Genomic DNA, 16,049 nt, shown 5'->3' with positions numbered 1-16,049 from the left:
ATGGGTAAATAAAAAAGGTCATCTATTCAAAATGTGATACTGGATGCTTACATTTGCTGTTTCGTAGAACAAACTGCAAGAGGTTATGTCAAGTAACATAGCCCAATGGAGAGAAATCCTACATACATAGGTTTAAATCAGGATGCAATTGTAATTAATTTCTTAAAGTCTGAGGGTTGGGGATTTAGCTCAGTGGTAGAGCGCTTGCCTAGCAAGTGCAAGTCCCTGGGTTCGGTCCCCAGCTCCAAAAAAAAAGAAAAGAAAAAAAAAAGTCTGAAGAGAAGCCTTATGAATTTGCTGTACAGAACTGAGGACCTGAGCTTGAAACCCTAGCAACCATGTAATATTGCCATGTCAGTGAGTACCCGTAGTCCTGATTCTAGGCAGGCAGGCAGGACCAAGAAGCATCCTGGGAGTAGCTGCATAGACAGTAGAGGGAATTTGGTAAGCTCTTCATCCAATGAAAGACCATATCTCAAAAGTAAGGTGGAAAGCACCAGAAGACACCTAACACTGATTCCTCATCTTAATGTGCATATATCTTCGTGTGTATCCATACGAATGAATGTTTGTGTAGTATCAAAATATACGCACACATTTTGCAAAATTACAGAAACATAGAAATAGAGAGGAGGTGGTGATCTATGGAGTAAGGAAGGGTAAAAATGGGAGACAGACTGGAGATGGAAGAAACAACATTAACCCTTCACAGGAATAGAATAAGTGTTAATACCCAGCAGTGTGGGCACTATCTGTAATTCACAAGTATTTAATGTAATCTTACAAAGCAGTAGAAAAAGATGAGCTTGAAGCTTCCCAGAACAAAAATTTGAAAAATGTTAAAGGTAATGTAAATGCTGACTCCTGTGAGGTGCCATTAGATAATGTCTACTTGGGTTAGGTTATCACACTGGGTGCCTCACTGAACAAGGAACACAGCACTTGAATGGACTTCTCAGTTGAACAAAAAGCCCAGAGGAGCCACATGCTTCAGGCAGTACTTGGAAAATAAAGGCTTGCCCAAATTTATAAGTGGGGCTGGGAATGCAGACTCTTCCCCATGTTTGCACAGCAGTTGTTTTATACGCCAAGCCATTCATTCCCTCACCTACAAGAACAATATTTAATGAGATATTATGAAGCATATTAACTTTTACCTCACTTATTTAAAAGGAACATTATTTAAGGCACTATTTTTAAAAAGCTACGTTTCTTTCTCTCTTCTTTATTTTCAAATTTCCTAATGGACTATATAAAACGTCATGGTTCTTTGAATTTTGGAAAGAGGTTAGAAAGCAAATTATGTTTTCCAATTTTTGACATCACACAGGCAAACTTCTTTTGTGTACCAAATAATGAAACTTCTTTATAAACTTTGAACCTTTCAGTTTTATCTACTCCCCCAATTACACAAAATATGCTAGGGTCTGATGTCAGGCTACCAACAGAAAAGGAAAGACAAAGTATTCAAAATGTTTTTCTTACAGCAATGGAGTCTCCCTCATATTTCACTAAGAATACCCACATATATTTTGTATTCTATGCATTATGTGACTCAGTAGTCACATAATAATAAAACAAAATAAACCAGCTAGTTGATTGGTAGATGTAATTGTCATATATAGTTAATAACATGAAAATGTCACAGAGCAATTAATCTGTTTGTTAGAAGTATTGTATAAATTAAATATCTTTGACTTTAGGGATTTATTTTCCCTTTTCTTTCTTGAACACGATGACAGTAGCATGCTATTAATGTGCTCAGAACAAAAGGAAATATCCCCAAATTCTATATATTAAATTTGCCAATGAAAAATATATCTGGAACCTTGAAAGACTGTCATTTTTATAGAAAAGCTAACTCAATAGCATACTAATGTTTTGAACAAAAAAAAACTTAACTTTTTTATATTAAAAGCATTTTTAAATTTGTAATTAACTTCAGAAATCATCCTAATCACTCGAATTTTGCTATTCTTTTTTTTTCCTTTAAAAGTGTTCCTAAAAGAGAAGGACTATGTTGTTAGAGTATGGCCAATTCACTTCTTCCTCTCTATAACAACAGATAAAGAAGCTGTAACCATGGAAACAGTAATGGGCCAGAGAGATTAGGGCCAGACAAGAGATTAGACCTCTCAGAGAAGTGAAAGGGTTCTGATTGGTTCCTTATTAAGACTTATTATGAAGAGAACTTACTGAAGAAAGAAAGCATGGGGGATTAGCATGGGCAAAATTAATTCCCCGATATAATGCAAGAAGCTATTTCTTTGTTTAAAAAAAAAGGTATCCATTCTTTTTCAAATGACAACTCTTTAAAGAGCAGGGCGGGTAGGGGGGTGAATCTGTGAATCCTGCTGTTCACAGTTTTGTCTGGACCATCTAAATCTGGACCAGCTCACAAAGAAGCAAGTCCAGAAGCCCAGACAAGGGAGAAAAGAACATCTCCCTGTGTACACACGCCCACTGCACTACTCACTGGCATGGTCAGCATGAGTGGGAAACCAACTTAATTTTGTTGACTATGTCATGGGGAGTGAGGTGACTAGGAAGAAAAAGATTTGAAGGCTACCCTCACTGTTTGTTTATATATAACTATATATAACTATGTTTATATGTATATATATATATATATACCTAATATAACTATATATAGGTATATATATATATATACTCTAACTTTATATAGTTATATATATATATAACTATATATAGGTATATATAGTTTCCCCAAGAAACTATATATATATAATATAAAAGTATATAATACATTATATATAATATGAATGATAAAATATGTATAATATATCACAAATCATATATTATTATCAATAAAAATTTATATGTATTATATATAATATGCATTGGCTTCTTGAAAACTTTCATGAAAAACTTTAAACCTATTATTCATCAAATTTGGAAAGAGATCAGAAAGCATCTACTAAGAAACTTGTGCCCCTAAAATTGATAAATGAAGAGGTGCTGGGTTCTGTTTTGTGTGCTGACTCTGACTGCAGACAGACTTTCTGAGGTAGAAATCACGGCTTAATTTTTAAGTCCTTACTTAATGAAATTACAATGTCCCTATCAATTATATGGGTAGCTTTAAGTGGGAAGCATTTTTTTTTCAAATTTAATTCAGAAACAACAACGCTTGTATATGATCAGTTATTTCTCCTCTGGTAAAAAGCCAATTCAATCCAGATTAGATTATATTAAATGCAGATTTATTGGGAAGCAACCCCAAGGACTGAGGCCAGAAGAGGTCCATGGGAAAGGAGAGGAAAGGAAGGGGTAAGAGTAAGGCAAGGAAAGGAGGAGAGGAGAGGAGAAAGAGAGGGGGGAGGGAGGAAGGGAGATGAGGGTGGTGCAAAAATGTCTGGATTATATAGGGATTGAGTGATGCTGGAAGAACCAGGAGGCCAGATCTGCTTTGGTATTTAAAATATGCCCTTCAGTCCCTTGTTGGGTCTAACGCCAAACAGCATATTCTGAAAGACAGTAAGCCATTAGGACAGGCTCTCTTTGATTTTAGGTTTCATTTGAACACATATTCCTTGATTACTTGCTGGACTCAAACCTTCTTTTAAATATAATTATTCATCATTTACTTTTAGACATTCTTCTTACGATAAAAACAACTGCTTGTTTGGTGCTTTACAAACACTTTGGGGTGGCATATCCCCAATGTGGGGAGGGCAGAAGACAGTTAGCAGGAAAGCAGGCAGATGGTGCTATGACTGTAGAAGAGGGGAAACTGCTTGAATTACACCACACAGCCTGAGATTGAACAGGAATAAAAAGGGATGCATAGGAGCCTCACAAAACCCCAGAGGTTCCTATTGTCTCAGCAAGGACAACAGATCTATCTGATGGCTAACCTCTTCCTCTCTACTCCTAGAGCAAAAGTTATAAATATGGATAGAGAAGAGGAACACTGTCTGTTGTGCATTTGTGTAAGCCTTACCCCAAGGACATATTTCGGTCCACAGGAGCACATGTTTCCATTAAACAAGAAAGCGAAGTGCTTGCAGAATCTTCTTCAAATAAAGGCAGTGACGAAACAGAAAGATAGGACACCCTGTACTTATGTCTTTAAGAATGGTTATCACCTGAGCATATCCTGTGGCAATTCACGGAATCTCCCATGGGATGGCCATTGCATTTTCCACAATTAATATCACCTCGATAACTCACTTATTGTTTTCATTTGACATAGAGCTTTACTACACAGCCCAGAGTGGCCACATGCTTGTCACCATGCCTTGGTATCTTATGTGTTTGGAGATGGCGGTATGCTTATGTCAGCTTCATTTTCCTATTGATATCCCTTTGTCCACACTAGAAATTTTTTATCACCATAAAAAAAATTGTGGCATAGGAATATGAATCCGTTACTAACAATAAAGTGCTGTATACTACAAAAATCTTGGTATACATGTAAGTTTACCATGTATTTTTCATGAAAGCAAGTCTCTATATGAATAAATTGGATACACTTGTTTATATTGACATAAAGATTTAAATCTTGGCGAGTTAACTGAGACTATAGAACGCAGGGAATTCTTTTGTAAATATGATCTATGATTTGATCTTTAGGATCATTGAGAAAGCCACTTTGATACGTAGGCCATACCAGGTGGCAGACGTTTGAGGCCGTTTCAGAAATTGAAACTCCCAATTTCAAGCCAAAATGTATTTACTTTTAAAAATGAAATTCAAGCAGGAATTAAAAACAATACTAGCCTAAAAAGAAGTTCTAAATATACTGTGTCGATAGTTAAATGTTGAGTGAAGACCTGGAGGAAAATATTATCATTTTCCCTACAATTAAATTATTACAGTTCTAAGAGCAGAAAATTCTCTGTGTGTCAGAAATACCATGCTGTCCTTGATATCCAGAAGTCTCAAGTCTGATCTGGTGTTTCTGATAGGTTTCCTTGGCCCTGGATAGCCTGAGACCATGCACAGGTCAAACTCTGTGTTGTCCGTTCATAATAAAAGGGGGCAATCAACTCCCTGCTTGCTGTCTCCTCATACTACTGCCAGAAACACCTCAGATTTACCACACATTGGCTTTGATTTAATTTTTTGGCCACTGTGCATTCAGAAAGCTTTTAGTCTTTCTCAGCATTTTACCACCCTTCCATCCAGTTAGGTGACTAGACTGTAGTCACACCCCACATTTAAGGTCCTACATATGTCATTCCTTAAGCATTCTTTTTCTGCCCTGTTTTACTTAGCAACCTCATTCCACACCAGTGTGCGGGCAATTTCTTATGCAACAATGTGTACATTCTTAAGCCCCTTTTTAGTTTGGTAGAGAAAGCCTAACCGAAGGCAAATTGTAAGCATGAGCCGAAAAAGCAAGCTGACTGTGAAATTTGAAATTTGCCCTGGGATAAAAAGAAGATATTGAAGACAAATAAGCAGTAGAGTCACGTGACCACGTGTGTATTTGTATAAGCTTAGTCGGGATGCGGCACAGAGCATGTGCTGGAGGAAGGGGAATTACAGGAAGGTCTAGTCGCTAGGAGACGCTTGTGATGGATCTGGTGAGCAAGGACGAAAGGACGGGGTAGGCATAAACACGTAACACTGAGCACAACGATGTGAGTTCGCACGTGCTTTGTCCAATGGGAAGATCCTAAATGCAGCAAGTACGAAAGTGAGCCTAGATGGTACAGTCCGGCTTTCTGAATGCTATATATCCAAATTAGATACAACCAGAAGAATGGATCCGGAAGGAGAAGCAAGCTGGGAAAAGGGAGAGCATTTGGCTTCTCTGCACTGCTTGTAAATGTCTGTCATGAGGAAATCAGGGAGATTGTGTGAATCTTTCCTTCACTTTGTTTGCTCTTGAGAAAGACGCTGCAGATCAGATGGCAATCTTTTCTCCTCCTCTCACAAATCAGTTCTAGCTGACTAAGTTGCATTCAATTTTTCCGTTGATTCCAAATACCCTAATTCTCTGGAATTTCTTTTTTTAATATGCCAATGTAAAGAAAGGATCCGTGGAGTGGAGGCAGAAATGACTCGAAAGCTTCTTGCCAATCTATAAAATCTCTCCATTCTCATGTAACCGACAAGCATTTCAAATGGAAAATGTTTCTCAAACCATCGGGAAGTGAGGCATCTTCCCCTTATCCACACTGAAAAGGATCTCACAGCCAACCAGTTTAGTTCCCAGCAGGAAGATAGACTCAACTGGTCTCTGAATCAAGTGAAAGAAAACCCAGAGAACCAGAGAAAATAGTCTGCGAAAGTCCGCTCCAAGATAGTATACCTATTAGCCATTATGATGTGGATCTGAACTCTCTGTGCATGACACAATATTTATGTGTTACAGAGATTAAAAGACCTAAAATAATTAAGTAGTCAAGAACACAGTTTATCCTAATGAAGTGAGGATTACAGATGAAGCAAACATACAAAAATCACCAGATTTTATGTATTTTAACAACATCGATTGTATATTTTTCTTGTATCTATCATTATTTGTATTCAATGAACTATTTTACTTGTATCCAAATGGTTAGAAATAGGACTTTTGAAGGAATCACTATACCAGGAGCTTCTTTATTTAATGCCCTTTATCAGCTAATTTTGTCCTGAAGAGTACTGTCTTCCCATTATTCCGTCTCATAGACATCAGTTCCCAGGAATGAGCCATCGAAGCCATGAAGTACCTTGTAATAGTTAATAAGTAATATGCAGTCCCTACATCCACAGAGTGTGATGTTACCTAACAGTGAGAATTGTGCGTGAAAACACCTGAAAAGAAGTTGTGTCTGTTGAGCCTGGCTGGCTGATTAGACTTTCAGTACCAGGGAGAGCTTGGGATGTTGTAGGTCCAAGAGTTAGTTTCCTTATCTTGAGCTAGTTCTCACCCTCTGCAAAGCCATTCCTTGTCTACTTCCCTGACTGAACTAACATCCTGTGAGTTATGATAGCCACTTTTTAGAATCTACTGACTTCAGCAGTCTTCTAATTTCCAATAATCCAAAAACTAAGACTATCATTGGATAAGATATTGGGTCTACAGAATAGCTTCCCCGAACTTGCTATACCTGCTTCTCTGATGTTCTTGCCAGCACATTTTAAACTCATCCTGATTTATGACTTTCTTTTATCTGTAAAACTATAAAACTTTGTGGAACTGCTTTCACACCGAAACACTGGATAACCTAAATCCGTCTTTCCTGGATATGGTCACTCAAAATTTCTATAGTATGAAGTATTTTTTTATTCCCTTAAAAATAAATTATGTGCAGACGACTGTGTTGTTCATAATTTGAGGCTAGAAATCATCTGTCAAGATGAAACATTTTCTTGATTCAGGAACCTGAACAATAGGAAATAAACATATCCATCAGAGATGAATTATGCATTTACCAACAGACCATAATTAGGAAAAGAATGGTGCTGGAATTTATAAGTGACTCAAATATATGTAAATCCATTTCTCAACTGTAAGCATTGCAAAGCACTTTCTATAAGCAGCAGTTACTAATTTCTCCAATAAATTAAGGGATTCTCCACAGTAAAGTGCAATCGCGCATCTTTATGTCTTAAAGAATGTTGTGTCTCTCCTAGTGATTTCTCCTTTTTAGTACTTCTGTTTTAGACCAGCTCCTAGTCAATTGAAATCTACACATTAATACTATTATATTTAATTGAAAACTAGCCATGGACGCATATGAGTTCCACTGTGATATTTCGGCATACTCACTGTGCTGGACAATTTCATGTCAACATAAAACAAGCATAAAGTCATCTAAGAGGGAGAAACCTCAATTAAGAAAATTCTTTCATAAAATTATGGTATAGACAGTGCCACCCCTCCATGGCCTTTGTATGAGCTCTTATCTCCAGGGCCCTTTCCTATTTCAGTTCTTGTCCTGACTTCCTCTGACAATGAAAAATGACATAGAACTGTAAACCAAACAAATCCTTTCCTCCCTTCTTGCCTTCGGTTGCAATGCTTCATCACCGCAACGGTAACCCTATGACATGCATATAGTGTGGCACTCAGTGTGGCAGGATGATGCTGTGCTTACTGCAAATCTATCATTTTACCCACCTATCATTTGTTAAGTGTGGCACTTCAAGCATACTCTTTTAGAACTTACAACATAGAATTCATTATTATAAACTACTGTGCTCTCCCATCCTCTATATTATAGAATCAAGGCAGACCCAGAGAGAACAATACAGTATGATCACACCTGTCTTTAGGATCCAATAAAGTTTAATATAGAGAGATATAACTAGAATGACTATGATCCAAGCCCAGAGATGGGAGATGGTGTTGATCAATTAGTTTCAGATTCATCATAAGTTTTCAATTTGCTTCTTTTAATTATTTTTGATCCTAAAGATTATATAAATAGCTTTTCCAAGGTATATCACAAACAATATAGGTATATTATGGATGAGTTAGGTTTTATCATAACTGCTTGTCTTCCTGTGGCATTTGTGCTCACCCATAAGTCCTTGCGTATGCTGTGTAATGTTGGAGTCTTATAGGATTAATATTTAAATGAGAATCTTATTGGTGCATGTTGGTTTGTGTACAACTGTTGTTCTGTGTCTTCTCTGTTGTTAATCACCCTTCGATGAAACCCACAATTTAAAGAATTATAACTTTTCTTTGACAGAGAAAATGTTTATTTGCCTGATATCTTTCCTCTGCCTTCATATTGCCTATGTATCTCTTATTCAAAAATTTCATTTGATCTCCTAAGAAATATAATACACTTATATTGTCCATATTTCTAAAGCAAGACCTATCTAGAAATTACATACATATTAAAATTTCATATTACTAGAGCTTTGTAGATATAGATGAAGAAAACAAATCAGTTTTCTTCTGATCTATGTGCATGATATATGCTTGTCCCTATATATACATCATACATACATACAATAACTTTAAAGCATTAAAAATTGCATTATCCAATGTCACTCCTTGCCACTTGCTACCTATCTGTAGTGGCAATGTTTTTCTTTTTCTCATGGATTCCAGGGATAAAATAATCCTAAAATCATATACACTATTGAGAAGTCACTTCTTTAAACTCTAATGTATTCAGATTTATTCCTTATTTCCCTTCAGACATTATTTATTCTTATTAGCCTTCATTAGGACTTGTCTGATACTCTTGACCATGTACATTATGGTTCAGTTCTGAGTTGTGCCTAGTGGTGACAGCAGTTCTGATGTTCTCCTCTTGTTCTTTCGTAGCCATCCCAAGCTCCAGCATCCTCCCTTCTGCTCCCAGAGATGTGGTCCCTGTCTTGGTTTCTAGTCGCTTTGTCCGTTTGAGCTGGCGTCCACCTGCCGAAGCCAAAGGAAACATTCAAACATTCACAGTCTTTTTCTCCAGAGAGGGTGACAACAGGTAGGTACCATCGATGAACTTCAGTTTCTTCCCACAAACACTTTTAATGTCCAAATGAGGAAATGATGGTTAGGACATCTTCAGGAGGGCCAGGAAGAATATATGAAACTTTTGCCCAGCCCTTTTTTCAGACTATATGAATATGTTTGCTTTGTCAAAACTGGGTAAGTTTCAAACTCATATATACAACATCCCTAACAAAAGGTTGGGATGCAAATGACTATATATTTTTTCTTTGATTTTGATACTGTTATAGAAATGGAATTTTCTGGAGAATTGGAAGAATTAAATATTATAAACCACTGTGATTACTCACCATCAATCATAGTATCTGAAGAACTTGATGACTCTTCTGACCTTTAAAAGAAGAAGAAATAATTGCCTTTCAAGGTTTCCATTAGGATTAAATTAAGATCAAGCATGTAGTAGACATAGTAGACAGTGTATATATGATTTAATAAAAGTTGGGGAATATAGTAATTAATCTGGTATGAATGAACTTTGCTTTCCATGTTGCAATTCACAGTTTGGGGGGTGTGTGTTCCCAAAACATTTAGCCTCAGAATATTTCAGCATGTTAGGGTTTTATAACATGCCATTTTGAGAAGATATCAAGTAAGTTCTGGGGAAGAAGCAGAGACTTGCTTACTAGTGTTGTAGCTTCTCATGTGTAGGGCTTCAATCTGATGGGACCTTGAGTAACACCTCAAGACGTTCAAGACACTTGTCAGGTGATCGCTAGGTAAGAGTGCATCCCAGTGATGACTGAGGAATTCTATTCACACCACTTCACAAATGTTTTTATTTCTGTTTGTTAACAGTGATTAAACTGTATCCTTTAAAGTTTCTGTTTTGGTTTAAAGTTTGACAAGACTGTAAAATAAAAGGGGAAATACATAGAACACAGCACGTGATTGTTAAGATCGTTCACTGAATGAAGATGCAGACATTTCTGTTAGCCTTACCAATGTGAGTATTTTCTCCTTAACTTTATCATGTGTTAGGAGGATTTGGGACTCATTTTGTGTATTTATGCAAACTGGAGGGAATAATCTTTTTATTTATTTATTTATTTGTTTGTTTATTTATTTACTTACTTATTTTACACCTGTATTGCACCTCCCTTATCTCCTCTATGTTTCACATCCCACTCCCTCCTCCATTCCCTCCTTTCCTTCCCAGACAGGAGGGACACACACCCCAGAGATACCAATCTGCCCTGGCATGTCAAGTTGCATTAAGATTAAGTGAACCCTCTCCCACTGAGGTCAGGCAGGACAACCTAGCTAAGGGAAGGAAATCCGAAGAGAGGCAACAGAGCCCAAGTCAGAGACTGCCCCTGCGCCACATGAAGACCAAGCCTCATAGCTGCTCCATATGTACAGAGGTCCTAGGTCCAGACCTTGAATGCTCTTTGGCTGGTCATTCAGTTGGAGGCAGTAACTTTGCCCAATTTTTTCATCACTATATATGGCATTTCCAGAGACACTTTAATATCATTGTTCCAAAACCATGCTGACTGTCTACTTTAAATACACCTTTTTCCTCTGTTTTCTTTATTTATTCTAATAATCCATTCAATAATCCCAAGTTTCACTTCTCCCCCTCCTGCTTCTCAGCACAGTCATTATCAGGTCTTTTGAACAGGCTACCTCAGTTCAATTAACCCATGCCTCCTTTATTCTGTCAGTCACTTCCATCGTCCTCCCCTCAGTCTCTGGGAACAGTCCGGCAGTTTCTAATGTCCCCTCACTGTATGCATTATCTTTAATAGAAGTGAGTTGTATCACTCAATCGCCTATTGAAAATGTTAACAGACTTACATTTTAAATACATCTAAATTCAGTGTGTACGGATAAAGACAGTAAAAGTTTCGAAAGCCTTTTGACTAGTGAACTCCAACTCTAATCTTTATGTTAGCCTTATATATTATATTATATATTATACAACAGTTATTATTTTATATATTCATAGATATTATACAACAGATATATATCATATATATTTATTACATATTTATAATATATGTAATAGAAGTATACTATATATGCTATATATTCTTTACAGAGATATACTATATTATATGTATATATTATAAGTATATATATTTATAATCTGTAATATATTATATATTAGATATTATCAAATAGATAAAATACATAATCAAAATTAGATGCTTAGATTTGTAAATGGTGCTACCAGTTTTCAGTTGTGTGATTTCTGTGTATTTAATGTCTATAAATGATAGACAAATAACATACACCTTTAGAAGATTAAAATTTTGCTTTTCAGGATTGCTAGTAGAAATAAATAAGGGAATTCTTATATGCCAGTTATTGCCCAAATGTAGTATGAAGGTCTGAGAAGAGCAAACTCAGAGATAATGTGGAATAGAGAATGAAGTAATTCTCAGTAGGTGAGCAAGGAAGACAAATGGGAAGAGAAGAAATGAAAGAGGGAAGTCAGGAAGTAAGAAATGAAGGGATTGAGGAGAAAGGAAGCCAATTTTGCTGCCATTACAATTTGAATGTACCATTTATCTTCATAACTGTTCACAAGCTTCTGCTTTTAACACCATTCTACCATACCCTTTCCTGTCAAAATATTTCCTATCTTGCCAGCTGAACCCTGTTCTCAGAATGCTCTTTCTCCTTACCCCTATAATGACACCTAAACCTTGTCATATAGTAACTCTATTATACCCATCGCAAATGTCCCCCTCTCAACTCCTTCTCCATGTCTCCCCACCTTTCTTGCATCACATATTTGATTTCGTGGGAAAATACAAATCATTGGATCTCGTGTGTCTTCTCTGCCCTTGAATGTTCTTTTCCTTCATTTATTCGTCAATTGAAATTTCACAGGCAACTATGTGAACAACCCCCCCTCCAAAACAAAACAAACAAACAAACAAAAAACCCCACAAATACTAACGTTTGTTTTGCTGGCAATCTACTGTTTGGCCCTGAGCTGTCCTTGAATGTTATTTGTATACCCAGTAACACTCTTTTGAACACAATCAACCTTCCATTTCAGGAAGTTGTCATGTGGAGATAGCTTCTTGGCTAGATAGGTGAGCTCCTGTCTACTTTCCCTATTAGCATTGGATCTCATCTGGATCAGATCTGTAAAGTCCCTGTGTATGCTACCACAGTACAGACTTGATATGTACAGCATCCCTGTTGTGATTGGGAGAACCTGTTTTCTTAGAGTCGTCTATCCACACTGTTATTTTTCAAATCCTGCTTCTCCCTCTTGCACATAGCTCCCTAAGCTATGAATAAAGGGGTTTGAGGAAGACATGCCATGTAGGACTGAGAGTCCCAAGTCACTCTCAGCACATTGTGTAGTTTTGGGTTTCTGTATTAGTTCGCACCTCTTCCAGAAAGAACTTTGTCTGATGATGACTGACTTAAGCTCTATTCTTCGTGTGTAGCAGAATGTCATTTTTCCTTAAGCAGAGTAATATTATTTGATGCTCTTCTTGGTGCCTGGTCTATCTAGTCTTTTGAGACACAGAAGCATTTTATGGATGGGTTTATCACACAGAGTGGTTCTTAAATCCAATCAAATACTTGATTGGATAATTCCATGATACTTATGCCATTATTACATAGAGACAGATCATCCCTGTAGATTGAAGTGACTGATATATGGTTAGTATTTAATTTTTCACTCTGGTAGCATACAGTGTACCTTACTGTACAATGAACACTAGTTGGGAGGAGTGAAGTCTCTCCTTAGGTCCCAGCTTAAATTCTCAGTGTTCAATGAAATATATATGTGTTCTCCTCAGCAATAGTGTCTTACCATCTGTTTCTGAAGAGCAAACGATAGCCTTAACAATTTATCTGAGTTGTTTGGGGGTGTTCATGAGCCCCTTTTGCTAATGACATGATTAGATGGAAACTGTTCGTGACACTGGGGGTTCACTTGGTAGCAAGACATGTTTTGTTGGGGTCTTGCCTCCCTCATTATTTGGCGATCCCGTTTACATCTCTCTCCTCTGTGTATAAATTTTTGGAAGCGTCTATAATGTAGTAGATTTCCATGTGACCCCTCAAATGGCCCTTAGTTTTAACTGTTACTTTTTGTATTCCTTCCTTCACTTTTCTGTTCCCTCCCCTTGTATGTTTAATCACCCCATTCTAGTTTCCTTCCATTTTCTCCATGTACATATTCTAATTCCACTTCCTTGCTAGATCCTTTCCTAATACCTAGATCTTTATACTGTGGTTATATGGAGTATAATATGCCTATCAAATGCTTAAAGGTTAATATCCTTTTATGTCTTAGTCACTCTTTTATTACTATGAAGAGAAACCTACATGGGACAAACTACTATAAGAAAAAAACATTTAATTGGGGGGTTACTTAGAGTCTTAGAGGTTTAGTCTATTATCATCATGGCAAGAAGCATGGGACCATGGAGGCAGACCCTAGAGTGGCAGCTGATACCTATATCCTGTTACATAGAGAATTTGGGCTTGGCATAGGCTTTTAAAATCTCAATGCCAGCCCCAGGGACTTACTCCCTCCAAAAAGGCCATAACTTTTGATTCTTCAATTCTTTTTAAATATTGTCACTCTCAGTTAAATAAGTGTCCAAATATGAAAGCTTAAGAGGACCATTCTTATCCAAACCACCATAACATATAAGAGAATACGCATCATATTTTTCACTGGGTATAAGTTAACTTGCTCATTTTTTTTATTCCAGTCCACAAAGACATGAATTTCATTTTTTAACATAGCCAAGTATTATTTTCTTGTCCTCATGTACCACATTTTCATATCTGTTAAGCTCACAATGAACATCTAATAGTTTCTAATTCTGGTTATGATGAGTAGAGAAAGAGTAACATGGATCATGTCTTGGCTGATATTGTTTTTGCATTTTCTAGTCATCTGGACTGGAATGATTGTGATTCTAGGTATTGATATCTTGTCTTGTCTTTGTGAATGTTCTATTCCTTTGTTCTTGTGGCCTTTGGGTCTTAGCAAAAAGTGGCTACTGCGGGTTGCCTAGTAGGGAGAGGTCCAGAAGTTCAGGTGGCTGGCAGAAACAAATAGAGATGGCCTAGGAGGAAAAAACTGAGAGGTATTCAGGAAAGAGCAGAGGCATCTTTGTTCATACATGGTTGGAGTCCACTTGGACTTCCAGGAGTGGTAGAATAGGATATCCTGCCAGTATATTGTAGTAATCAAAGAATTACCTGGAATGACCTGTACTTTTAACTTAGATGAAACCTAAGCTTATTTGTTATGCCTTATCCATTCTTATATTATAGGTGTGAGATGTTCTGTCATATCAGTTTTCCTACTCAGGGCGACCATATCTTTCTATATATAAACATGGAGTTGTACTTTCCATTCTGCTGAATTGTGCTTTCATTCTCGTCTCCATTTTTTTACACACTGCTCCTGCTTTATTTCATAACAGTTTACTCAATTGCTTAACTTCACTCATCTCATGCTATCTTCTAATCATGATCTTGAGCCTTATATTTTATGCACCTGGTCTTCTTATTAGTGTGCATCATTGACCTGTATGTTGCTAAACTGAATAGTAATTATGCTCCTTCCCATGCTATCCCGATCAGCCAGTGTTACCCCATTTGATTACCTCCTCTGTCTTGTCACTCATCACTTGACTTCATTTTTCCTTGTGTCAGCTCCTGTCCATGGCTATGTTGCTGTGGTCAGCATTGCATGGTTGGTCTCTTTTACTTCCCACTCCTGAGCTCCCTGGGATTTAAATATTGAATTGCCTCAGGAATCATTTATGGAAATCTCTTCACTCTTGATTATAATCTATGAGTCTGTTACTGTCTTTAAATTACCCCCCCCCCTTTCTCTCTCCTACTCTCTGGCTTTAACTTTTACTTGTGATCTGGAATCATTGATCATTTTGTTCACATGAAGTCAATCATCATGATTGAATAAAATCTCATAAATGTTTTCTTTCAACTTTTAAATTCTCACCTAAATCCTTTTAATTCTATAGTTTCTGTCCAACTCATTGAAACTATCTTTCTCTCCAATCAGGTCAAAGTCTTTGGAGTAAATCTCAAATTCTCTTTTGTTATTCATACTCTCTCTCTAATTAAATTTTAGTCAATACTTTGTATTAAAATCTATATAGGTCTGTATTCATGAAAGAAATACATCTGTCTTGTTATGAAATCAAGAATAAGTCTGATTTTGCTTCTAGCTTAGTACTAGAACTCAAGAAGTCTATAATGCTACTCTTTAGATTTGGTATTTATAATGAGTTCAAAAGTCAATTAACAATCACATATTGAATCCCATCATTTATTATACAATCCTCATTTATGTAAACTTCTTTCCAGGATACCCTTGCTAAAATCTGGCAAGTCAGGTCATATAACAACTGACTTAACATTTTAAACCATACGTTGGATTGTGCTGCTTTTCTGCTTTAAAAAACCTTTCATTCACTACTCTTCATTCATATTTGCTAAATCTTCCTCTTCTGGGTCCTTGTTCCTTCTTTAATCCCAACGTTTATATTCTTTTTTGTTTCACTTTTTATTCTTCCCGAAAACCTTAAAAATAAGTTCTAAATCTATTTATAACATCTTTTCTGTGTTGCTGTCATGTACACAGAATCCTCTACTTGAGTCC

General features: G+C 36.7%; 1 protein-coding gene and 1 long non-coding RNA gene across 4 annotated transcripts in view; one reads left to right on the top strand and one right to left on the bottom strand.

Moving 5' to 3' along the window:
* Positions 1 to 16,049, top strand: part of Dcc (DCC netrin 1 receptor) — a 1,119,339-nt gene that overhangs the window by 774,786 nt on the left and 328,504 nt on the right. For both annotated transcript variants that reach the window (XM_087592178.1, NM_012841.2), the window contains 1 exon segment: positions 9,245 to 9,401. In XM_087592178.1, the coding sequence (XP_087448304.1) occupies positions 9,245 to 9,401 (157 nt within the window).
* Positions 9,068 to 16,049, bottom strand: part of LOC108348868 (uncharacterized) — a 43,268-nt gene continuing 36,286 nt past the window's right edge. Inside the window, exons 4-5 of one of the 2 annotated variants that reach the window (XR_015642636.1) lie at positions 9,718 to 9,758; positions 9,068 to 9,337 (exon numbers count right to left, since the gene is read on the bottom strand). This is a non-coding gene — a long non-coding RNA (uncharacterized LOC108348868). The remainder of the gene's footprint in view (positions 9,338 to 9,717; positions 9,759 to 16,049) is intronic. The other variant, XR_015642635.1, reaches the window with a different exon arrangement.

This window comes from Rattus norvegicus, chromosome 18, assembly GCF_021556685.1.
Source record: "Rattus norvegicus strain SHRSP/BbbUtx chromosome 18, alternate assembly SHRSP_T2T, whole genome shotgun sequence".
In the NCBI taxonomy this organism is placed as follows: Eukaryota; Metazoa; Chordata; class Mammalia; order Rodentia; family Muridae; genus Rattus; species Rattus norvegicus.
This window is presented reverse-complemented; position numbering and strand designations above follow the sequence as displayed.